Source organism: Apis mellifera, linkage group LG6 (genome assembly GCF_003254395.2).
Source record: "Apis mellifera strain DH4 linkage group LG6, Amel_HAv3.1, whole genome shotgun sequence".
Taxonomy (NCBI): Eukaryota; Metazoa; Arthropoda; class Insecta; order Hymenoptera; family Apidae; genus Apis; species Apis mellifera.
Window position 1 is genome coordinate 16,682,119 of NC_037643.1, and position 26,295 is coordinate 16,708,413.

The following is a 26,295-nucleotide window of genomic DNA, read 5'->3' on the forward strand; positions in this document are numbered from 1 at the left end:
TCCATTTCCGCCAATCATTTCACCAATTTATCATTTCTAACTGTAAAGTACCAATTTCTTCAAATGAACGAAAAAAAAAACCCAAATGAACTTTATAATTTAACTTTAAAATTTTCACTTTGCACACACTATAATCGATTCCTCTCTTCAAAAATTTTTCTTAAATAAAAAATTCAATATTTAAAATCTAATATCAATATCATTCCTGGATAATTATTTCTAAATATCAAAAAATAAGAAAAAAACTTTGTTAATGTTGGCCACTCTGTAACAACTTGGAATCTGGTAACAAGAAAAATTTAAAAAACTAATATATATATATAACATAGATATTATCATCGAAACGATCAGTAACACTGTTTTCGAATAAATTAAAAATATCTTTGTACAATATTAATGCAAAATAGATAAATATAATAATATTGTACAATTATTTAATTTAATTCTTTCTCGAATTTCCACCTAAATAAGTTTTCCAAACCACGAGGACAAGTTTCTCGAGACGCGAACATGAGACGCAAAGCACGAGAACGAGCGGCTCGTTCGTCGAAGACTGATGCTCGATTCACGGCCAAGATTATTGCGCGAACGATGAAAGCAGCGCGTGCGGAAATGCGCATGCGCAATGGCCGTCGCGGACACGACCAAAAACGCGACCAGAAACGTAAAGTGGAACGCGAGCAAGGAAAACAACTGAAATATTGTTTTCCAAAAAACGAGATCTGCGAGATCGTATCTGTTCCCAAGACGTGTCTTTTTCTCCGCCAAAATCGATCGAATTATGGCAAATATTCCTTGGTGCAATGATCATTACCGGTTGTTTTTCTTTTGTGAACGTGTGTGGACTTTGGATATTCATTTGGCCTGTTAGCCCAGTACAAGGCGTTTCACCATTGCAGATCGGTCGAGCTGAAAGTATTTACATGGAACGGGAGAAAATAATTTCGATCGGAAAGTGTATGCTATGAGATTATTTCGATTGTTTTACAAGAATTGAAAAAATTGTAGATTCGAGTGTCTCATTTGAATGTAACTATTTGTTATTTGAAATAATATTTAATGTAATTTAATTTTTTAAAAGGTATATGTGAATCTTAATTTATTGAATAATAAATTTTTAATTTTTCAAATCTCGATTCATTCGATCTACAAGTTTCACAATGTATGTCAATCAATAAAGTTAGTATATTAATTCATTATGGGAAACAAGTTAAAGAAATGAAAAAAACCAATATTTTGTTTCACAGTTTTAATACTTCTTTACACTTATATTTATAAAACAATTATTTTGTGGTAGCTTTTTTTTCTATAAAAAAGAAAAAATTATCTTTTTCAAGGAGATCCTGTATATCTTTCATTAATCGATGATTTAATCAACATGTGTAAACTTCTTTCTTTTTTTAAATGCTGTCTTCTTTTTTTTTTCTATTTTCTTTTGCAAAAGAAAGGAATAAAAAAAAAATTGAATGAAGCATACAAAATTCTTGACTCGAAAGAATTAATTGGATGGAAAATTTCATAAGAACGATTATTTTTTGTTAATACACGTAGATATTGCATTACATATACGTATAGAGTGTCCCATTTTAATCTTTCCATGCGATTAGCTTTCGAAACTATTGGTTATTCAAATAAGTGTTTCGAACCAGAGATGATTTTATGGACAACATGTTGTTCTCGCCGTTCTACCCTTCTAGATAAAAATATTTAAAAAATTTCAAGGTTTACAATTTTTAGAAAATGACTATGATATTTCTTTTATTATTATTATTTTTTTAATATTTTTTTAAAAATTCTTTGCGCCAATAAAATGAAATTTTATACGATTTTTGTGTAAAAAAAAATTGATAATAAAATTAATTTTATTTTAATCAGAGATATTAAAATCACTTTCATTAAGATATTTCTACCTAAATTTACTTACAAAATATTTTCAACGCGGATTATAGTTTAAATAATCTTTCTTTAAACAATAAATCTCAACTTTGCATGAAATTTTACAAAATTTTCGTATTCTGAATTAAAATATTCTCAGCTATTAACGATATAAATTATATTTTGAAAAATCTCTACATAACATAATATTTTTCAAAAATCAAAATATTTTGAGATAAATTTAAAAAAAAATCTGGATAAATATTAATCATTCATGTTAATTATTTAAATTTGAAAAAATTAGATAAAAAACATTTTATAAGAATTAACCTAAAAATCAGATCTACATTGCAAGATTAATTAATTTAATTTTGATTAACTTTTATTTACCCAAATTTTTATTATAAAAATTAATTTACAATACACAATTGCAAATTTAAATTAATTTTTATTCGTTCAAATATACAAAGATAAATTCGATAAAATTTTTAATTCTTCGATGGAATCGTTAATAACCTAACATTTTTTTCCTTTCACAATTCTTTTTTATCACATCTTACTTGTAAGGAGCTTTTTTATGTCTTGAAGAAAGCACAACTCGTGAGATATCTTGTGTATAAGTACAATATTTATTCGTTATAAGCTTCGAGATTTAACCAAACATATATAGCTATTAGATACACGAAATTTTAACCTCATTTTATTTTTGTCGATAACAAACATTGTCAAGAACAGTAGTTAATAAAAATGGAGAAGAATTGATAGCCTAAATATTTGAAAAAAAAATAGTACTCTCTTTAGCTTCCATTATTATCATCATTAATTTTCAAAAATAGAATTTTAGAATTAATTAAATAAATTATAAAAATTCAATATTAATTATTTGGACACGAATCGATCTTTTTTAACTTCACAAAAAAAAATCTGGAATTCATTCGAATTCCGAAATGGTTCGATTCGTTACGAATGTCAGAGCGAATTGCACGTTATATTGTTTTGGTACGATATTAGTCGCCCGATTGGATCCAAGAGTGGGGAGACTATCCTCATTGGTAGGAATGACTTCCTACCAGCTTATATCTACGAGAAGAGCTCGAGCGAATAATTAATAAATATTGTAATTGTGAATAAATCTGTTTACGTGTACGTGGAGGTCGATATCTCTACAGGACCATCGTACACACACTATATAATAGGATACATTTAAACTCAGAGAAGATTAAGTACGTCTTGAAGAAAAGAAATCCTAGCTATTGTTTCAAGCGTATAACCCAGCACCGTATGTTTCATTACCTATTTAAACAGACTATTATCGCAACGCCACCACCCGACCGAATATTTAACACTTTGGCTAACTTCGTTTTCCACCGTATTATTCCCATTGTCCGCGCTACCTGGAGACCTATGAAGCTATCGTGTACGGAGGTTAACAGTGTTCAAATTCAACTAAACATGTTTCTTCGTATGTAATTGCTTTTTATGACTTTCATTAATATTAATTTAAATAGATATTATATAGAATATCAAATTTAATTATTTATCATTATCTTTCTCAATCTTCTGTAATTACTTCTTTTTATATAATGATATTAAATATATTATAAGATTAAAGATTATAAAGATTAAAAATGATCAAAATTAACCAGTTTAAATTGTTATAAAATTGTTATTTATTTTTATGTTTCTTATATGGATCCAACCAAGATTTATATTTCTTTAAAATAATAAAGTATATTATATTACGAAAGATATGTGATTTTGAATATCGAATATTAAAATAAAATATGCTTTCCTGCGTATCGATGAATATGTTTCTTGACAATAATATAATTAGAGAAAAAATACAAAAAAAATTAATTCTGAAATTTGATATATTTTAGCGATTAATTCTAGATGAATATGTATTTTAAATTAAATTTTATAATGCTTATGAAAACAAATAAAAAAAATTCAATTATACCAGATGTGCAATTTAATTTTAAGAAAATAAATTCGAACAAAAGTTTTTACCTCTTATTTTATATTTCAATAAATATTTTATGACTTCTCCTTGCACAAGGCATATATATTTTCTTAAAAGTTTCCGAAAAATTATTGCTGTTAAATTCGAATATTTTGTTCTTTGTAATAAATGAAATTGCGACATATTATAACTATTATGTAACAAAATTAAAATTAATATTTTTTTTTATAATATATGCTTTTGTAATAATTTTATATTATGAAACTTTCCTGTATCCAACTTAATAAGATTTGCTTAATTAAAAAAAAGATGCTATCATTTAATCATATCATTTAATACATCAACATTTAAAAAATTCAAAATTGCAAAAAATAAAAATTAACATGTTTCATTGATAATGATTCCCGTGTGATAAAAAAAATTTATTTTATTAGATAAACGTTGCACGTTCATTATTATATATTTTCTTTAACCATATCAATTAGATGTTAATTATTTTTATTACAAATACAATTGTCAGATGATAATGTCATTTTGTTCCCAGAATGTCTGTGAGTTATATTTAATTATAAAGCATTGTTAATTATATAATTTTCTTTCTTATAATAATTTTCCAAGTAATTCAAGATTTCTTGTCACATAAAACAAAATTTGATGAATAAATGAAGATAAACTTAATAGTATTATAATAAAAATACTTTTCAGTAAACCTGAAAAAAAAGAAAAATTCAAATTTCATTAGATTTATATAAAAAATTTAAAAAAAAAAAATAAGAAAATAAAAATTTTTCTTATTCTACATGTATTAATCCATAATCTTAATATATACTTTATATATTGCATTCAAATAAAATATTATATCTCTAATAAGATTTATCTTCATCTTTTTTTTCAATTTTCAATTTCAAAATACTGAAAAATTATATTAAAATTTTTAAGCAAACTTTAATATTGAAATATTTTACAGAAATTCGTAGCAAAAGTGTTAAATATTATTAAAAACAAGGTCATGGTGGTTTTTAATGATCGTAGAGATCTTCGAAATGCGCCAGTCGATCATTGAATGTTAAAAAAGCGAATTTGTTGCATGATTATTTGTAAACTTTTTTTAATATCTTAACTTATTTTCAAGTTAATTCCTACACTATGGTTTAATTCGATCGTTTTCACCATATTCTACAATTCCACTCGTTCTACGATATCGATTCTTCTTATTTTTTTTTTTTTACTTTTTTTTTCTTTTTTAATTTGAATAATTCAAGTGGCAAGTGGAGAAAATGGCTAATTATATCTTCAATGTGTTGACTGTTCAAGATAATCACTAAATGGGAAAACATTTAATATTCAATAATTAATAAAAATATTTATAGATAAATTAATTTATGATAAACCGAAATGAAATTATAAATATATTAAATTTACAAAAAAATAATATTTTTATTCAATTGTTTTGATTTGTTTAAAATTATGCAGATTTCTTACTTGATTCGACAGTCAACGCATCGAGTCGTAAATACACGAATGTTCGTTCGAGAATGTTTGATATTCATAAAGAATATCCTCAAATTGTGTCTTCTGATTTCCCAAATGCGAGTAGGCAGTGAACATTAAGTAATCGTCCTCTTGATAAAAATAAATCTACTAAACACAATCACAATTAATATAGAATAGATAAAAAGATATAAAAGTAAAAGAATAATGACGTTCATAGAAAAGTTATTGCCAATTTGAAGAAACTTGGATATTGTAATAGAGGTTACAAATATTAGTGTTTCGAGAATATTTTTCACTGACGTTTTTAAGTATTTCCACTATTTCAAAAAGATGATTCTTCTATATTACCTATTTTTAAAGATTCTTGTCTCGATAATCATTTCAAGCAATTATTAATGTTCATAACCTCTATCACAACTGTCAATCAAATTTTGCATTCGAATCACAGAAAATCGAAGGAAGACACTCAATAGGACGGAACACGAAAGCGAATTTTTTTCCAAAATTCTTAAAAAAATTCTCAGATCTGCATCTCCGGCTCGGAATCGTCATGGAACCAATTCGAACTCCTTTGATTCTCGGTTACGTGCACACTATTCAACTCTCTCTCGATATATCGACTCGATCTAGTTATCGACGATCCTTGTCTGCGATCATCGAACGACGCCAGAACCTCCAAGCGGTCGTTCCTCCTCACTACTCTTGGCGTAGTTTCCACGGAACTAGTTCCTTCCTCCTCGGCCGCCCATGGCGGGAGATCCAACATGCCCGATGGAATTCCCCAATGTTCCGTGAATTCTGAACCACTTCTGGCTAGACTGGGTTGACTCAAGGATCTCACTAGCGAATCTGCACCTTCGAAGGAACTCAAACTCGTCAAATCGTCCCTGTCCACTCTGGCGAAGTCTCTCACTGTCATCTCCGACATAGATCTTACGTCCACTTCGCTGGCGCCACCTGTACCTCTATGACTTGAACCGAGTCTGCGCAAGCGATTAGATTGGCTCATTGTTGTTGTCGATTGCGACATCTGAAGTCGATGGCCCTGAGTACGAGCAGAACTACCTCCATCGCTCTCGTATTCGTACAAAGTAGGCAGAGAGGATCTTCTCGATCTAGTGTCCCATTCAGAGGACTTGGATCTTTTGTATCGTTGTCCGTGATTTTTCCCGTGAGTGGAAGAGGAAGTTGAACCCGCTTGCGTCAATGGAGGACTTAATATTCGAATGATCACGTCCCATTTATCTGGCGGGAATAGATTGGTGTATCTGGCATCTTTTCGTATTAACTCGTAATCTTCTTTAACCACCGCTTCTGTTAACAGAGTTCGTAAAGTACTATCCGTGGTAATTATTTCGCGCCATTTTATTCGCTCTTCGTCCGTCAATTCGGAGGCGTAACGGGGATCCAAGACTCGAGACAATCTAGAGAACCAATCGGAATCCGTCTCGTCCATGGAACGATGAGCCACTGGAGGCGGTCTGCAAGGAATCTCGGCTCTAGCTGTATAAGTAGGTTCGATATTGATATCCGGTTCCTCGTCAACAGGCCCATCGGTGTGACTTCCTATCGGTTCGTTGGTGATGGTCAGGTTAGAAGTGGAGCTAACGTCGGAGAAATTCTCCAAATCAGGAGGAGGTGGTGGGAAGTTCTCTTTGGGATAATTTCTGATAGTGACGTCCCATTTGGGATCGGGTGGAGGCGGTTTAGCTCTATATTCCGTCACCTGGCGACGATGGCGCTCAACGTCTTCGATAGTTTTCTTCTCCGTCACCGTCTTCAAGAACACATCGTCTACCTCATGAGTGGTTATCTCTGGACGCCTGGGAGCGACAACTTGTGGTTCAACCAAAGGTTCCGTCACCTCTTCTCGGAACAAACGATGTTCGCGATGTTGAACAGCTGTATGAGTAGTGGTAACAGTGGGGACAATTGGTGGGGGTGGTGGGGGAGTTGGAGCTAGAATGTTGGCTACTCTGTACTTGGCGTGCGTGTGATCGGTTACTTCGGTCAAGGAACGTGTTTCAGTCAACTCGGTATTTAACGAAGTTAGAGATCTAGGTCTACGAATTTCATGGTGTTGCAGAGGTGGTTGCTCGATGGGAGAAGGAGACGGGATTCGTTCTTGAATCATACTAGTGCTGGTCGTGGTCTCTCTTTCGGCCTGCTTTCTCAATATTCTCGAATAAACTGGCGGTGTTTGTTGTCGGGAGATAGTGGACGTGGAAGATGTGCCTCCTAGAGGTCCATGAAGCTCGGGAACGTACGAGAAAGTGGTCATTCTGGCTGGTGGACTCTCCAAGCTACGCGTGAGACTGGATTCCTCTTTTTCCAGAATAGTGGTTAGGTTTCTCTCCAAAGCAACGCTCGCGATGTCAGATTCTGACGGTAGAGGGCTAGGAGGGGGAAGTGGCACTCTCTTTACCCGCATTTGGACATCAAATTTAGGTTCGATGGGCGTGGCCACCATGTGACGCGCGATCGCGGTTCTCGAGGCATTCGCAGCTGTCATTGAAGACGTTTCCATTTCCGCGGCGACTGTCTCGGAATAGAGGGAGCTAGTGGTGCGCATTTCGCGTTGGTGCGTTTCATGATGGACGAATGCTTTGTTGTCATATGAACCGGCCGATGAAACTGGCAATGAAGGTTCTTCGTCGACCTGTGGGCAAAAAATAATTTGATTTTCATTAATTCTAACGATAATTACTTGCTTAAATGAAATTTGAATAATTTGCGATGAAATAAAGGTAATCAAAAATAATTCATAATAAGTTAACCTTAATGAAGTCATTTACGTAAGTCAAATTATAATAAATGAGAAATAAATAAACATTTTTTAAATTTTACTCCAATACATTTTACGTTAAAAATTTCAGGATGAGAAATACACATCATAATTTTTCTGTATCGAAATGTATTGAACAATTTACCTCGGAACTCTCGCTCGGATAATCGCTTGGCAACGAATGGTCGATCATCAAGTTCGCATCGCTACCGGTAGTGGATGGAGGTGCGTGCAAAAGTGCATGAGCTCTGGGTATCTTTAGACCCTCGAACATGGTGATATTGCTCAGAGAGGATGTGGAGAGTTTCGTTATCTCCGAGCCCGAACCACTTCCGAATGGATGTCGGTGGATCACGCGAACATTTCTACGTTTTAGACACATGTATGAGCAACCGAGGCCGAGCAATAGCAACGAGAGAAAGAGAATGGCGCAGATGATGAGCATAATTTGAAATCCTGTTAATGGCGGTTCGGGCAATGGAGCTGGTGCTGGAGTGGCCAAACTGTTGGAAAAGAAAAACATCCAGCCTTAAGTAACTTTCTTAAACAACTTCTTAAGAATAAGATAAAAAATTTGTATTAAATTGGCTCTTTATTTCACGTGGAAATAGGTCAAAATGAATAAGAATACGATTTTTGTAGGAGATCTAATTTTCAAGAAGCATAAAGGATCCATTTATTAATAAAATTGGATAAGAAATTTAGTGGAACGGCAATAATTCATCAAGAGGCAAAAAAAGAAAAAGTCTTGAGGAAAAAGAACGAGTGAAGGATGATCTTGCTTATGAAGCAGCAAAACTTTGTCAATAATTAATACTTTCTTTGGTAAATGGAATAATCGATATTTTAGAAATAAAATTTTATACTTTTAATATTCGAAATTAAACGAATTCTTATGAAACTACGCATAAACAATTGAAAATAGTAAAATTTAAAAATTTTTATTAGAAATCACTAATTATATTTTTATCTATATATTCCAACAGAACATATAATTGAAATTCTATAAATAAAAGTAAAAATAAAAAATGATAAGAAAAAAGCTGTTCACATGCTGGCAGGAGGGGCCGGTGGTGCAGGCGCCATAGGCGGAGGGTATCTGCAAACTATCGTAATAACTTCATCCCCATCCATTTCGAGGCCAGGATGGAAGCGAACTACAACGTTGTTTGTGAACACGCGTTGAGGATCCTGCCTCGTACCGCATCCTGTAACAAAGCATCAAGGCTGATTATGCGTTGTCTAGCCGCGTCAAGAGCTTTATTAACCCTTTCGCATCCATGATATGAAATATCTGGCAAACTTTAAACGCTATGTTGCCTGCGTTACACTTTGAACAAGACGATTTTACGACGTGACGTTGCTCGTGCAACATATATATATATATTACGAGATCAGACATTCCTTGCGTTCTTCTACGATAATTCATAAAAATGAGGTATCGAGTGTAAAATAAAAATTTCTCCAGGATGTAACAAAAATCATTTTAAACATTATTTTTCGCGTGGGTCGTTCGAATTTCGCTCGTAAAAACATCGCTCGAAACAGATGTAGCGAATTGTATGTATGTGTATTTGTCTATTCTAAGGAAATAGTTACGGTCCAATCTCTATAACACGAAAGTCTCTCTACACAAGTCGAAATAAGGTATTCTAGCGATAAATATGAAATGAGAAGATCCACGATAAATGTGAAAATTTTATTTCTATCTGATAGGAAGAATCTTCCTTGAAGTCTGTTGAAAAAAGAAACGAAGAAGAAATGGAGAGAGGGAAAGAGAGAGAGAGAGAGAGAGAGAGAGAGAGAGAGAGAGAATATACCTTTCAGAGGTAGTTCCAACTTGGCGCTGGTCGAGCCACGTCCTTTGAATATGCACGCGCTGTTACGATCGAAATCAGCGTAGGCGACTCCGTGAAATGGTTCCTCAAACTTTAATTCAACCTGCATGCTACCCTGGCTGCAATTCAGGTACGCCTTCGTGCGATTCAGAAATATCATCGACGAGATGTCGTCCAATTTGGTTACCTTGCCGTTCAACACTGTGCTGGGCGGTAAACCTGGTTGGTATTCGATACTATTTCCCTGCGATGCATAGTTGCTCTGCGACAGCACTAGAGGGAATGCTGTACAGAGCACGGGCAGCAATTTGAATAGCATCTGAAAATATTCACTTGAATTTATTTTAAATATTTTAGATTTCCAAAAATGTGTATGTGCGTGTATACGTGTGTATGTTATTATCAGATTTGTGCACTAATGTAAATTAGTGATAGATTGAATTGTTTCGGTGATTAAAAAAATATATTACTACACATCGCTGTTATTATTATTATCGATAATTGATATATCGATATAGTATAGTATATCCGATGTACAATACAATATAATATAATATATCGATATAATATTATTATCATATTATATCAAAAATTCATTTTAATTCTTCTATTACAAAAACCTTTAAATATTATAATCATCTATCTTCTTTTCGTAAATACATTTGCAGGAAATCGCGATCAATGTCATCCTATATGGTTATGCAATCAAGGCTCGACCACTGTCGTTGCAAATCTATCCTTTCAACGATTTCTTTTTTTCTCTAACACTCGAGCGCGAACAAACGACGTAAAAATCGTATCGATCGTGAACAATAAACGTAAGAATTCTATCCGCGAACGTAACAATCCAATCTTACATTGAAGTTTGCAACACTGTACGATATGATAGTTTTACGTCTCGAAGGGAGATATAACGTTGGAGAACGGTCCCACAGCGTTCCAGTTAGATTAGGTTAGGTTAGGTTATTGCTTAGGTCCGTTCTTGTTTCTATCCATCGGAATTTTGATTCTTTCGTGGAAAGGAATGTAAAAACATGTTTGTGAAACTTGGAAACAATGGAATAAAATATATTTTTATTATTCAAGAATATAATCTCTGAAATATTTACAAGTATATATTTTCATTTATATATTTTATTTTCTATACAAATAATATTTAAATAAAACAATAAATTTATAAATTCAATATACAATAAATTATTTAAGGATTAATTGTCGATAGAGTTATTAAAAAATTACAGTAAGATATTTTTAAAGAAATTAAAATTGAAAATTAATTTAAAGAAAGGATAGAATGTCACCTGTGACTTCAATACTTTTAATACATCATAAAAAATATATTATTTATAATGTTTCTATACTTAATATACTTTATTGAATGTCAAGCTAATTTTGCAAAAGTTATTTCCATGATTAACTCGGTACATTATGGCTTCGAAACCCTCGGAAACAGGAATAATCAAAGGTATGGTTCATCTTGAACATCCACGCCTATCTTTCAAGCAGAAAAATTTCCTATTTAATTAATTTCCATCGTTGAGTGGAAAGATTACAGAAACATATATATATAGTACATTTATTTCTCTTTTAAAGGTTATTTAAAATAAATAAATATATATACATAATATTGATACATAAATATTATTTTTTATGAATTTCGTGATTTTTAATATGAACAGCAAATTAAAATGAAATGTATGATAGAGTATTTATTCATAAATAAATATATAGATGATAATATAGATAAAGTAAACACTGAATTGGATAAATTTTCAAAATAACTTGCAACGTAAATCTTGTTCACCACCAACAAAAAAGAATAGCATGAAACATTTCATCAGTATGTTTATTTTGATTCTCAGTCCTCTTTCTATTTCTATACTCCTTAATTTTTCTAATTTTCTTATCTTCTCCTCGCTTTAAGATTCTTGAAGTGAAAATTTTTTCGAATTTTACCGTTTCAAAAATTCAGAAGAACTTCTCGAACGTTATAATATTGTTAAGCAAAAAATTACAATTATCTGAAAAAGAAAAATAAGAATTAAAAAACGTGAAAATCAGTAAAAATTCGAGCACGCGCAAAATGAATATTGGCGAAGATATGTACGTTCGTGCTACAGCATATTGATTCAGTAACCGATATCGCGAGTTCCAACAGATGTACTATGTAAGTTGAATTCAAAGAAAGTGCGATGCAAGACAAAATTTCCTCGTACTTTCCTCGTATTAATATTCCATAGTTAGAGTCAAAGATGGTGATAGAATTTTATACATGGACAAGTCTAAATATTCATTCAACACTATTCTCTATAATCCTGTCACTTCGAACGAGATTGTGATCATTCTTGATCTCATTTGTAATTCTTATTTCACTTCATGTTTTCAGAATTTTCGATTTTATAAAGTTCGTATGAGAGGAATTTAAAATTTAACAAGAAACAGGATTTTATTAAAGACATTAAGGTTATGTTATGAATATAGAAGAAAATACGTTATAGTAAACCTAACCTTAATAAAATTACAAAAAGTTTAACTTTAGTAAATTTATTAATTATTAAATATAAGTATTATTATGTTGTAACCTAACCTTGATAGAAGTAATATTATGTATTATTAGAATAGTTGTTATAGTTAATTTCATAAATTTATTAATAATTCATCATATGATCAATTTAATTATTCAAACCAAACAACCAATGTTTCACTGAATAAGCTTTCTTATAAAATAATTATTACAAAACTCATCCAATGGTTAATCATTGACAAGTGATTAAACTCAAAATATTCTTTCGTTTTTTGTCGCCATTCGTCATCCAATTCAATCAGCTAGTTGCTTACAGGAAATGGTTATGCTTGCACGTGGCGAGGTAAATTCAACAGCAGTGACGACATTAATGAATCATGCGCTTACAATACATCCTCTAGAAATATTGCTGTTGAACCAGCAAGAACTATCGCGAATAATCCAGCATATATAGCAGTTCCAAGCAACACGTGGTCTGCTTTGTTTGCAAATCAGATCTTCCTTGATCTATATATGGCTGCTTACAAAGAAACTTACACTTACTAATTTTAATGAATAATTTTACTTTAACGAAAATTGATAGATAAAATAAATACGTTTACCTTTATTTGATTGTTTATAAACAAATTGTAAGAAATTTTATAAATAATTCTCAACAAGCGTAAAATGATTGCTAAAAACCTAACCTCAATGTTATTATTCAAAAATTAATTTACATTTTCTAACCTATCAATCGAAAAAAATTAAATAACCATCTACTTTTATCTTACCATTTTATTCAAAACTTCCAATTTTCTTTCACACAAACACTCCTATACATGTATACAATTTTGATTCTCCTATTTCCAAGATACGTGGCGAAATTACAGAATCTCCATTGGAGAAACCATTTTTCACAAGAGTGAATGTTTTATCCTCCTTCTTAAAAGAGATTCCATGGCGTTGAATGACGATCATTAAAGGATCAAATTTCTTCCGTGTTGCATTCCAAGCCGAGCAGAGTTGTAGTATCAGACATCATCCCAAGCTTTGTAATGGAAATATTGCGCAACGTGCAGCAGAGGCCGCTCCGATACTTCCTTGCTCATCCGAAACTCTCTACCAGCTCTTGTCGCGTGATGCAGCTTCGTCCAAGGAAAGTTCTGATATGGTCTGATGCACTTGCACCGTTACACGCCACGGTAATAGTCCTTTTACACAGAATCACTAACGAACCGGCGCGTTTGTTTCGCCTATTCACTGGTATTCATCAAATCCTTCAGTATATCTGTCTTGTCGTTGTCAAAAGCTTTCCGTTCTCGTCGAGCTAGCTTCTACAATTTCAATTGGTCGTTTAACCGAATATTTTCGACACAGAAAAGATTTAAATAATTTGACTTTTAAAGTTTCCTCGCCAATGGAATTCAAAGAATAATTGTTTGAGATTTACTTTTGAATCGTTCGTCGAATCACCGTTTGATCTCGATATTTAAAATTTCGTTCGAAATTCACGGTAAACGTTGAATAACTGTATGGGACGATCTATGACACAAGCCTCCCCACCACTCGTCCACTACTTCTAATCATGGAAGATAGAGGGCTTCTTAAAACGCTAGAACGAGTCATTTGTTTATTTTGATCCTTGCCTCTTCTTCTCTTTCACTCGTTACCTTTTACAATTTCTTTTTACTTGTAAATATCTCATTCAATTATTCACACGTAAATTAATTAAATATACAGCTATTTCCTTCCTATACGAAAAAATCATTAATGTATATTAATGGTTATTTTTCTTATAATATTATTTAAATAGATTCTGTAAATAAATCATTACATAAGCAGGAAATGTATTCTGTAGATTTATAGATGTGGTTGCAAGTTATATGTTACGAATATTCATCCAATATCCGCTACCAATGTCTTCCTTTCCTCGTCGTTACTGTTATTTCAAAATACATACTATGAATTCATCTAATAGCCGATGAAGATTACATTATAATGCTTATGCCATCACTTAAGTTGGCAAACTGCTGATTCATGGGAATCATGGATAATAATGACCACTGTTTCAATATGACTTTATAAATTTCATATTATGTATACAATTTTCTCTAATGAATCTCTCAGGCTTTTATATTTAAATGTTTGTAAATCATTTTGAAAAATTGAATTATGAGGAATTAATATTAATTCCTTTTCTTTTCTAGTATTAAATTATATTCATCATACACGTTTAAATTAAAATTCATTGTCTAATTATTATATTTATCAATTTTTGTCGATATGAATTTTTATTAAAAGTATTTTATACATTTTATTAAGTAATTTTCGCCTAGATTAAATCAAAATATGCAAAATATTTAAAAACGAATTTTTAAAACTTTTGTTATGTACTTACGTTTATTGCTTTAATATTTGAATTTTCTTCTCCTTGTCCCTCGATTTAGTCTCGCTACGATAATCGCATGCCTGTATGATCTGGAAATCAAATAATAGATAAATAATAATTAAAAATATAATCCAATTTTATTGTGTTTAATATTATAATTAATAATTTCTTTTAATAATTATCACGCTAAGTAGAAACAATTTTTTAAATAAGCACGAGCGAGCACGAAATACACGTTCATGAAAGTACAACTATGTTGCATAACTACGTGCATGCATCTAACCATTGCTTTTTCTTTCTATCGCGTGATTTCGCGATTTATTTCTACATCCAGTAGAAATATTTTCGCGCAACGAACATAAGAAATACATTTTTCTTCACTTTTTCCATTTTTATTTTAAATAATTTTCACACAATGTTTTTAATAATTAATTCGAATTTCTAAATAAGTATTTATTTTATGCTCAAAAGGTAAGAGACATCTGCTTAATCTTGAACTTCTTTATTAATAAACGATAATTTAAATAATTTGAAAATTATCGATAAAATTATATATCTATGTTTATATTAAAATTAATATATCAAAGATTACTAATTAAGAATTACTAATAACATTGTTTATTATAATTGTTTAATAATCATTTTGTCTAATATTGAATTTCTTCCAATCGAATCAATTTTATTATTTTTTATTTATTTTTTTTCAAATACTTTACGAAATATTATTTTATCTATTATCTAATTATCGAGCTGTCTATGTCTAGCTAAAAGAATCGGTCGAGGTCTCGGCGAGAAGAGAGCGTACACACTACTAAGTAGCATAATTACTTGCATGTGTATGAAACAGGAAACAGGCGAGGTCGATACCACGTGATTTTTCATCTCGCTAAATCATCCACAAATAAAGAGGAATAATTAAAGAGTTATTACACCTTAATAAAAATGTAGCGAAGATAAGTAGATAAATGGAAATTTTGTTTTATATGGGATCACAAAGTGTTCGTTGCATATAAAAAAATTAAAAAAAAAAAAATTACGAAAGTACGTATATGCAATATTTATTTAATAAATTATTTTATAATATATTAATATGAATTATAATTTCATACAGATTTTTAGAATCTCAAAAAATACACGGAAATAGAAAAAAGAAATGTTGAGAAAATACGAATCGAAAAATGTGAATACACGCGGACCAATCATGTTTTCTTATTACGCAGTGAAAGTTTGTTAGGTTATGAAGAGTAGTGTTGTGCGAGAAAGGAGGAGAAAAATTTTACGAAGATATACACGGGAATGGACGAAAAATCTCACGAAGATATACACTGGAATGGACGAAAAATTTCTGAAAATAAGAATCAGGAAATGTGAATATAACGGATCAATCATGTTGACAGGTTTTCTTATTACGCAGTGAAAGTTTGTTAGGTTATGAAAAATAGTATTATATTAGAGAAAGCAAAAGAAAAATTTTACGAAGAATATACACAGAAATGGACGAAAAATTTCAAAAAATAAGAATCAGGAAATGTGAATATAACGGATCAGTCATGTTGACAGGTTGTCTTATTACGCAGTGAAAGTTTGTTATGAAGGTTATGAAGAGTAGTATAGTATTATGCGAGAGAGGAAGAGAAAAATTTTACGAAGATATAGAGGAAATTTTTGAAGTGAAATATATATGCAGGTCTTGGGAATCTCTAAGGGAACCTATGTCGAGAAAAATTCGAAAGCATATGTTCAAAAATCTAAAATAGCATCAAAAGTTTTTAGTTTCTGAAATATAGAAAGCGTTAGACTGTTCCATGTTCGAAACTTTCAACGGAATAAAATTCGAACTTTTATTTTAGGAGAATGTTAAAATGTTAAATATTATAAATATATAATATTTTTAAATTTATTATTTATTAAAATAATAATATTTAGAATATTTTTAAAAAAACATAGAAAAATCATTATAAATATAATATAACCTCACTTTTGATTTCGTTACGAATCAAACATATAATAAAACATTTAACATTTCTAACTGGTTAATTATGTAATTAAAATAGAATTTACGTTTTTATTCATAATATACATTATTTAATATAATATTTAATCATCACTGATAGTTTTATTATCTTTTACAAATATTTTATATACATTGAATATTTATTTAAATTGTTAATATTTTAATATATTTTATATTCATATATTTTAAAATATCTAAAAAATTAATAATTATTTTATAAATTTTGAAATTTCAATTAGAGAGTCACAACAGATTTGCACAACAATAATTTCAATAATGGAGAAACACTCTGGAAAGGAAAGCTACTGACCTCTGGTCAGTTCCTCTCTAGTTTTCTTCACTTCCACTTTACCTATACTTGTTTACGTAATAAAAGAATGAATTTTAGACAAACATATTTTTCTTCATGTTTCAATGAAATATATTATCTCTTTTGATCATGCTATGTAAAATTCAATAATTAAAAAATTTATAACACTCATTTATATAAAAATGATTTATAAAACAATTTGTATAATTATTTAATTAGAAAAATATTTGATCATTTGATTTGTCAATTCTTTATCATAAAGATCATCATGAAGATAAAGCTTAATAACAATGAGTTATTCATAGGAAAAGTGTTTAGCTACCTGCACGCAACTGGATGGAACGAAATCGTCTTGTCGATCACGTTCTGAGTCGGCGAATCGGGTGGAGTTGTCGAGTCTACACGTATTTTTCGTGTAAGAGACGCGTACGTGTTCGTAATTGGTAATTTGAACAAGGAATGTTGTGACACACCTCTTCCACGATTGTTTCTTCTCGACGGCGTGACGCATTTCTTTTTCTCGATACATCTATTCCATTCTATTTTCAATCTTTTATTATTTTTTTTATTCGTATATACATCTTACCTTATCTCTTTCGCATATTTTATCTGCCGTCTTTGAACTCGGTTGTTATTATTCAATTTTAAAGTTTAAAATTTAAAAGCAATTTTCACTTTATCAAAGATTCGTTTCATATCATCATATGCTTTTCCATCAACTTTTGTTTTTGTTCATATACCTATTCCGTTTTTCAAATCTATGTATGCACTTACAATATTGCCTCGGTGATAGAAATTATTTCTACCATTTTTTGAAATTACTTCGACCTAGTAACTTCCTGCTTTTTTTTTTTAGATATTGTGTCATGAAATAATCAAACGTGTATATATATATTCTATTTCTCACAATCAATCTAAATTATTATTTTTCATTTTTCTTAAAAAATAAATAAATCAAAAATATTGGTAAATCTAACTTAACTTAATCTTTTTAGACGCGTCAAAATCTCTATGCTGTTGTCAAGTTACTAGAACATAGTATAGAGACATTACGTTTATTTACTTTCCAATTCGTTCAAGTTCGGCTAAGATCGTCTAAGTTCGTGTTCGTGAATTCTAGCCAAGTCGAAATATAACCAATAATCTAATAGTGCGTGTATAATTTTTTTTTTGTGAGGGAGATATTAAAATTTTTTTTCTGTTTTTAAAACGTTTGACACGAAAAGAATGAATCTTACGTGATGATTGAAAACCTTCAGTACAATGATTCGATAAAAATGAATATGCAGATCACATGCCAACCCACCGCATCATTCTAAAAAAGTAGTTGTTTGATAATCGTCTGTAGAATTTTTTATATAATAATCTTATAATTTATCTTCTCTCTTATTTTTTATTTTTTATACTTTAAAAATCTAATATTTTTATATTCTATTTTTTTTTTTTTTTTTGATTATATTTTTACATATATCCTATTTTTTGTTGTGCAAATTTTACATGAATTTATTAATATATATTTTTTATTAAAAAAAAAAATAATCTTAAATACGTGCAATTGGGAAATTTCGCTTGGAATGTTTTCCAAAGTTTGATAAAGGGAAACGGAGAATAGGATTTTGAAAGCTTTATGAGAATTTTTGAAGGACGTTTCGAGAAGCAACAAGGTTTATTGCCTTTTTTTCATATGTTAAAAAAAAAATGTTTTATTTTAACAAACGTTTATATTTCCTATATCTCTTTGTTTTTTTTTATTTTAATAAATTTTTATATCATTTTGAAGTTAAAGAATATATAAAATCAAAATATGTGTATATAAAAGAAAAACTCATATATTCCATTATTTTTTTCAAATCAAATAATATACATACAAAGATAATTTCTTAAAATTACATTAATTTTACAGAAAAAAAATTACAGAATTTCCTTTTCAGAATTACAGAAATAATTCTGTGTAAAGATTAATAGATATATTATAATCTGTAAATTGAATTGTACTTTTCTTCCTGTATTTATGCGTAAATCTTGTTGAGATTATCTTTTCCAGGCCTCATTTTAAGATTGTTGCCGTTATGTATATACCGTAGGAACACGCGAGCCATTTCCACGCCAATCAAAAGAAGAAACGGACTCCCATGGTAAAAATAATAAGAGAATTGATAAGAGAATAAGGAGAAAAAAAAAAAAAAAATAGTAAACGCGTAACGAGAATGACGTTAATAGCCAGGCCAGGTTGAAAGTCTAGGAGACAGGCATCGAGCCTTTAAAGTCGAACCAGTATCCGAAGGAGACAACATTGTCGTCTCGTTGCGCAAACACTCTACTTTCACTAGTACACGCACACGCGAAACTGTGGCTTGTGCATGCGCCATGTGCCCTTGTACGATGCACGTTAAGAATCAATCGAAATGTGTCAAGAAGAAGTTTTATGTAACTTGTTTCAACTTGTTCCTTGCAATTTTCTTCTGTATCGGTGATTAGTTGTTAAAAAGAACGGTTGATAGAAATATATTAATAAATTAGGATGAAATAAAAATATGATCAAAATTCTATCGTGCACGTAATTTCTAACCTAACACGGTTACATTTGTTAGAATATCCTGCAGATGTGATTATCGATATTATGATATAAATTTAACACTTTTAACGGTTTTAACACTTTTATTGTTATTTAGAACCGACTGAGAACTTTACATTTTTATCTTCTAATTTATCAAGAGGTAAGAATGAACTCTTTTGCTTTAAGATAGAATCTTTAATTTTATAATATAACATGTTTTATGGATGTCATTACAAAATATTAAATACCAAGTTTTAATCCATTATAGTAGTAAGATATTGTATAATTGTTTTTTTAAATTAACAAGTGTAATTAAAATTTTTGAAATTTTATATAAAAAATGTAAGTTATTATACATAATGTTATAATAGAAAAGATTTGAATTTATTTACAGGAAAAATTTCACAACTTATTTCACAATTTATTTTATAAATTTTTTATCATTAAATAACAATTCATTTCCTTTCCTTAAATAATAATTGACAATCATAATATTATATATAAAATGAAACTTTGTGAATAAATAATAAAACTTTCACATCTTGTTAAAAAGTTAGAAATGAAATAAATTGGCTTTTTCTTCTACATAACATCAACATACTATGTCTCTTATGGCCTGGAATTATTAAAAAACATTGTCATATTAAATAAATTTTTATATGTATAATATATATAATAAAAATAAATGTAATAAAAATTTTTTATATGTAATAGATAAAAAATAAAATCAATACAACTTACATATATATATTATATATCTATTATACAACATATTTATATAAGTATATAATTAATATTATAAAATGAAATTAAATTTATAAAAGAAAAAAAATAATAACATAAATAAATAATCAAGTTGGAAATTATAAATTATACTTATAATCATATTATAATCATTTTTTTATTCATTTTATCTTCTTTCATAAAAAGATAGATTCTGCATAACTGGTAATTCAAGATTAACTAGTTGCAATTTTATCCAATGTTTAATATCATGTATATGAACATGAATATTCGATATGTGTGAATATCATATTAAGAAAATTACATTCTTACTACTTTAAATAGTAAAATGTTTTCAGAACAATGATTACAATGCATTGAATAATGATTAACCAGAAGTAAAAAGAAAAAAAAAAAAAACGGAAAACGATAAAATTAAAAATTAAAAAAAATTAATTCTTTAAAATATTTCCCAAACTATTTATCAATGTTTTACTATTTCATCGTAATAATTATATTAATTGTCATTAACATCATGGAACAAATTTTTTTTATATCCAATTTTTTATCTATAGATAAAAATATATTTAGTATGAAAAAAAATTTTTATTATTACACAAGTATTTATATAATCACATCTATTTTTTTTTCTTAATATTTAACATAACATGTGCAACATTTATTAATATTTGTAATGTAAAAAATGTAATGTACAAAGTTTTACCATATTGAGATGATTATTAAAAGGTTGCAGTGAAAGTTTCACTTGCTACGAAATCCAGTATTTATATTCGAATATCATTTAAATCCAGTTCTTAAAATGTCATGTAGAACATATTTCTTTTAACGTTGCACATTATATATTTATATTAATATATTTCTATATTAGAAATATATTTTATTATCAATATTTATTGTACAATTAACATATAGATTAAATAAATGAAAATGAGTGTTTATACAAAGTTTATTGAAACAATTTCAATATTAAGTTTTTAGAATATGTGAAAACTAGCTTTTAAAGTAAGCTTTCATTTTTTAAAACAGTTAGACAAGAAATTATACAATTTAGATTCTAAAAAAAAAATCGTTTAAAATCACTGTCACAGGAATATGAAACAATCCATCCGTAGATTGGTTAACAATTAGTCATTGTGAAGATACACGTGCTCCTTATTCACTTATTGCATTTAAATCAAAAAAACATTTAGAATTATACGAATAATATTTCTTTTTATTCTCATAGATATTTTAGAAAAAAAATTTTTTTACAGTTAGATAACAGGAATGATTATTCTTTAAAAATAGAACTTCTTATCTTTGTCTTATCTTTTTACCTGACGTAAGGCAAGAAATATGACAAAACATTAAGCTAGAGCACAACTGTTTATGAAATAGAATTATAAAATGAATGATAAAATATTGAATATTTTTAAATATTTTTAATGAAAATTACAAAAACAATTATTTTATTTTAAAAATTCTTCTTCAATATTTTTTCACCATTTGATTTAAAATAATTTATTTCAATTAATAGCATTATAAATATAAAAGATAATTATTTGTGATAATTAGTATAGATAATTTTTAATATAAATAAATGCGTAAGATTTAATTGAATGCATAAATTCACTTTTAATTCTTTTCACTTTCAAATATATACGATAGACTTGAAAAATAAAATGAATTATTAATCTTATCCCGGTAAGAAATATAAGTATGGAATCCTTGCTATGCAATACCATCTGAAATTGCAGAAAATACATAGGCGTAGGATCTTAAGCTCTATTGTGTGATCATTATTCAGACGATCATCGTTGCAAACGAAATTATATTTATCATCATGTCTAATTCAATGCAAATCAATTCGATATATGAAAAACAAACAATATCATAATTCATAATAATCATTAATAAATCTCGATAATATTCTAAAATCATGTTTTTATTCATAATATTAATTATAATTGTACTATAATTACACTATTAATTTTATTAAAATTATACGTTAAATTTTCCAAAAATTTTAAGGTTATAAATTATTTTTAATAGGCGCATCAGAAAGAAAGGCTACTTTTAAATTAAAAATATTATTTTTGATATAATTACAAAAAAATAAGATTTTATAAAATCTTAAATAAATCATAAAATTATAATTAATTTCAGCTTTCTTGAATGATTATTGATATTTAAAATATATATATTTTAATAAATTTATTTATTCGACTTATATTTATTTAATTTCTAACAATATTTCATTGATAACGATGTAGCCCATTATAATAAGATTTTGTCAAGGGATTAAATTTCCAATTAATTTTACAAGTAATATTTTATTCTAAAAGTTAAGAAAAAAAAAAAAAAACATCCACGCAACAGAACAAGAATCATCTGCACCGTGCAATCTCTCTAGAGATCGCAGAAAATGCATAGGCGTAGGAACTACCCCATCAATTCCATTGTTTACATCCTTCAATAATAATTCATATAAATATTTATTGAATCATTCATGTATTAATTATAATAATAAGAATTATTATTAAAACAATTCCATAGTTCTTTTATTATACGATTTGCCAAAAATAATTTCGTATTCATGTATTATTTCGATGGATTGATTAATCTCAGCTTTCCAAAAGAAAAAAATCAAAATGAAAATCCAATCTATCTCTAATGAAATAAATCCTTTTTGAGTTGAAACCATGAAAAATTGAATAAAATCGAAAGGCAAAATATCAAGGCCCATTCAGCAAAGCATCGCTATTGGCCGCGGCCCCTGTTTCCATCTCTAGCTGCAGCTAGAATTGAGCAAGCAGCCGTGCCTTGTACCAATGACGTCATTCTCAGCAGATTCAAGATGGCGATCGCGTGTGTTCGCCAAGCAAAATCGGTTAGCGGCCGCGAGCAGGACCGGTTTTCGACGGGGGGCGGGACCCGGACTCGGTCGGCTCGTTTATCCGCACGGTTTCGTCGTTTTGCGGCCGAAATGTAGAAGCTGCGAAACCTCCACGGACCTCCCCAGCGCGTCGTGTTCTGTATAATAGCGAGGCACGCACACGGATTATTCGACGGCTCGATTGCAAGGCAACCAACCAGTGTCGGAGCAACTGGATCGTTTTTCCAGATTGTACCATCTTTCTATAAACACCTAACGCTCATTGTTAGTGAAAGTAATTTAATCCTTACGCACGAACAACTTTCCTTACTAGTATTTTCTTACATCTGCGTCAAATTGACGGATACGTCAATCGTTATCGACGATAGATACACGATAAAAGTAACAATTATGTATATAAAACAAACAGTCACGTTTTTTTCGAGAAAGTGAAAACCAAAAGTGCAAGCAGCGTGGAAAATATTCGAATCGTGAGCCAGCAAGGAATTACAGAGAATGAAATGAAAAATGAAGAGAAAAAGAGAAAGACAGTGACGTTTGATGATCACGCGGAGGCGTGCCAAGTGTCAAAGAATTCGATGAAGAAAACTTACGACGGAGTATACTATATGTGTGTAAAGTTTTCGATCTACGTGGGTGTCACGATGTCGTCATCCGCGAGGACGAATCTCCTTTTTTTTTCTACAGCGACAAATCGAATCAACGTGTGCACGCAGCCGTGTCGAGGCCGAATTGCCATACCTATTGTATTCACTTCTATAGCACTTTATAGATTTATACATATTTTTCACTATCTTTCACTAGTTATGTATACGAGACAAACGAATCAAATATATATATATATATAAAACATAACCAAAAATATTATTTTAGCTGAAAGCAAGACGAACTTGTGATAGAATCACAGAATTGTTTTGTTATATATAGGAAGCGTAACAGGTAGTTTCTCGTACCTTGTCTAGTTGGATCGGTTGCAACGTGCGAAGATGCGATTCTATGGCACTCGCGAGGCTCTCGGAGCGGGCGGTACACTCCTGAATCGAGGAGTTTGCACGCGCAGGTAAATGTCGTCCAACGCGATCGCGCGGCCGCAACTGAACTCACTTTCCAGAGGCGGCGTTTTACCTGCGACAGGGGAGACCTCTTAACACAGCCAGTTCGAGCGGTTCTTCTCTCAACACCCTCTCTCTTTCTTACTTTCGGTCTCTGCGTATATACGCGCACACGCGAGTCGTGCTCACATATACACAGAGATCGCGTTTTGCACAAGCACATAGCATGCACCATTGGTTCCTTACGACTATCCTTCCTGCCTACCTAACCACCCACCTATTTACGCCTGCGAGTGCGTGGCCTTACGTCGTACTACAGGACTTCACAGGAACTATGTACTTTTGCTTCTCTGTACGCTCTTTCAAAATTTTGCTATTAGGAATTTGGGTTGAATTTAATTCGGAATAACGAGAGTTTTTAAGTTGCAAGTTAAAATTATTTCATTTTATAGAATATTCCATGATAAAAATATATGATATAGTAAAAAATTTTTAGATCTTATCAAATTTTTTATTTATGTAATCTTATATTTTGATATAAAAATCATAAAGTTGTACAAAAATATTTTCGCACAAAATAATTATTATATTTATCATTTCCATCTTTTACAAAATTATTATCTAATTATTGTAATTGTAATATTATTCTATTTTACATAAACACATTCATAAAAATAAATTTCAACGATAACTTTCATAACCAGTATTATTTCATATAGAATCATACCTTCATAATTCACATCAATTGTGAGAAAGAAAATTTTAACAAATCTGAATAACAAATCTACAAAGTTCAACGTCCTCAAGATGAAGATTTGTGTTGTTCTTTGAGCACTTGCGAGTAAGTTTCAAACACGGTTTTTCCTTTTTGAATTTTTCAGATCCATATTCTTAGTCAGTCTTGTTCATTGTCGCTGCTCTCTGTGTCCGGTTTTGCATACAACCGTAAATGGCAAGCTGAAGACCTTGGACACCCACATCCAAACTTTTCTTCTTTTTCTATCTCTTGTATATTTTCTTGTTTTTCTCCGGTATAAAGAAAAAATAAATAAATAAAATAATTTCTTATAATGCAATTATAAAAATAAAAAAAAAAATTACAAGTGAAATATCACGTTAATATAAAGTTAGGTTAACTTTAATAGGTTAGCTTTCTACCGATCATATGGAAAAATGTTTCTTTTTAAAAAAAGTGAAGAGAAAAGAAGTAAGAATGAAAATAAAGAAAAATCGAATAACAGAATTCCAGGAGGAATGAAAAAAAATGATTAGGATGTAATTGACACGAAGAATTACCAGGACAGCAGCGGTGGACAGTGAAAGGATATAAAGGATCTTTTAAATGCCAGTGCTCTCGATCAGATTACGCAGAAGGAACGTGCGTTCACCTCCACGTCCTTTTTCAGACACTGCCGTGTTTCACGACTGTTGTATGGGATCGATGGACCGGTTGGCCAATGCTTGGGTCCTTCTTGACCACGTATTTCCGAATAAGGCCAATCATACACACTATATCGTGATCTTCTTCTCGAATCACTAAAACGTTGTTACGCATTTGAGAAAGTATTTGGTGATAAAGATAACGAAGTGGAGCAAATTTATGATGAAAACAAAATATCTGCACTTTCTTATTCAGTAATTCGTCAAGTGAATACGTAATAATGATCGAATTGTTTTTTAGATTTTTGAAATACGCGCGCGAATTTAATTAGAGATAGTATGTCTGTCTCTTTTCAATTCGTCCAAGTTCGGCTAGATTCGTCCGAATTCGTGTTCAATCCTATTCATATCCTTATAGTTGAAATAGCGTAATAAATGTTATTGTTGCGAAGTTTTATGGTAAATATGTAATTTTTCTTTTAATGATGCGAATCTAATAAAATCTTTTTTCTTTTA

The 26,295-nt window shown here is 29.9% G+C and overlaps 1 protein-coding gene and 1 long non-coding RNA gene across 8 annotated transcripts in view; one reads left to right on the plus strand and one right to left on the minus strand.

The window, feature by feature from the left end:
* Nucleotides 1–8,991, plus strand: part of LOC113218880 — an 18,342-nt gene extending 9,351 nt beyond the window's left edge. For all 3 annotated transcript variants that reach the window (XR_003304958.1, XR_003304959.1, XR_003304960.1), the window contains 3 exons: nt 8,209–8,342; nt 8,494–8,650; nt 8,760–8,991. This is a non-coding gene — a long non-coding RNA (uncharacterized LOC113218880). The remainder of the gene's footprint in view (nt 1–8,208; nt 8,343–8,493; nt 8,651–8,759) is intronic.
* LOC551617 lies at nt 4,942–24,768 on the minus strand. Of its 5 annotated transcripts, none has more exons than XM_006570884.3 (6): nt 24,301–24,768; nt 14,857–14,936; nt 9,938–10,274; nt 9,169–9,325; nt 8,263–8,620; nt 4,942–7,991 (listed from the first exon to the last, which is right to left on the minus strand). In XM_006570884.3, the coding sequence occupies exons 3-6, from the start codon at nt 10,272–10,274 to the stop codon at nt 5,853–5,855; spliced, it is 2,991 nt and encodes a 996-aa protein (XP_006570947.2). In that variant the 5' UTR covers nt 14,857–14,936; nt 24,301–24,768; the 3' UTR covers nt 4,942–5,852. The 5 variants fall into 5 exon arrangements, with proteins under 5 accessions (XP_006570947.2, XP_006570946.1, XP_016768089.1 ...); XM_006570883.3 differs by lacking the exon at nt 24,301–24,768 and adding an exon at nt 17,494–17,704; XM_016912600.2 differs by lacking the exon at nt 24,301–24,768 and adding an exon at nt 15,564–15,587.
* Nucleotides 24,769–26,295: the final 1,527 nt, after the last annotated feature.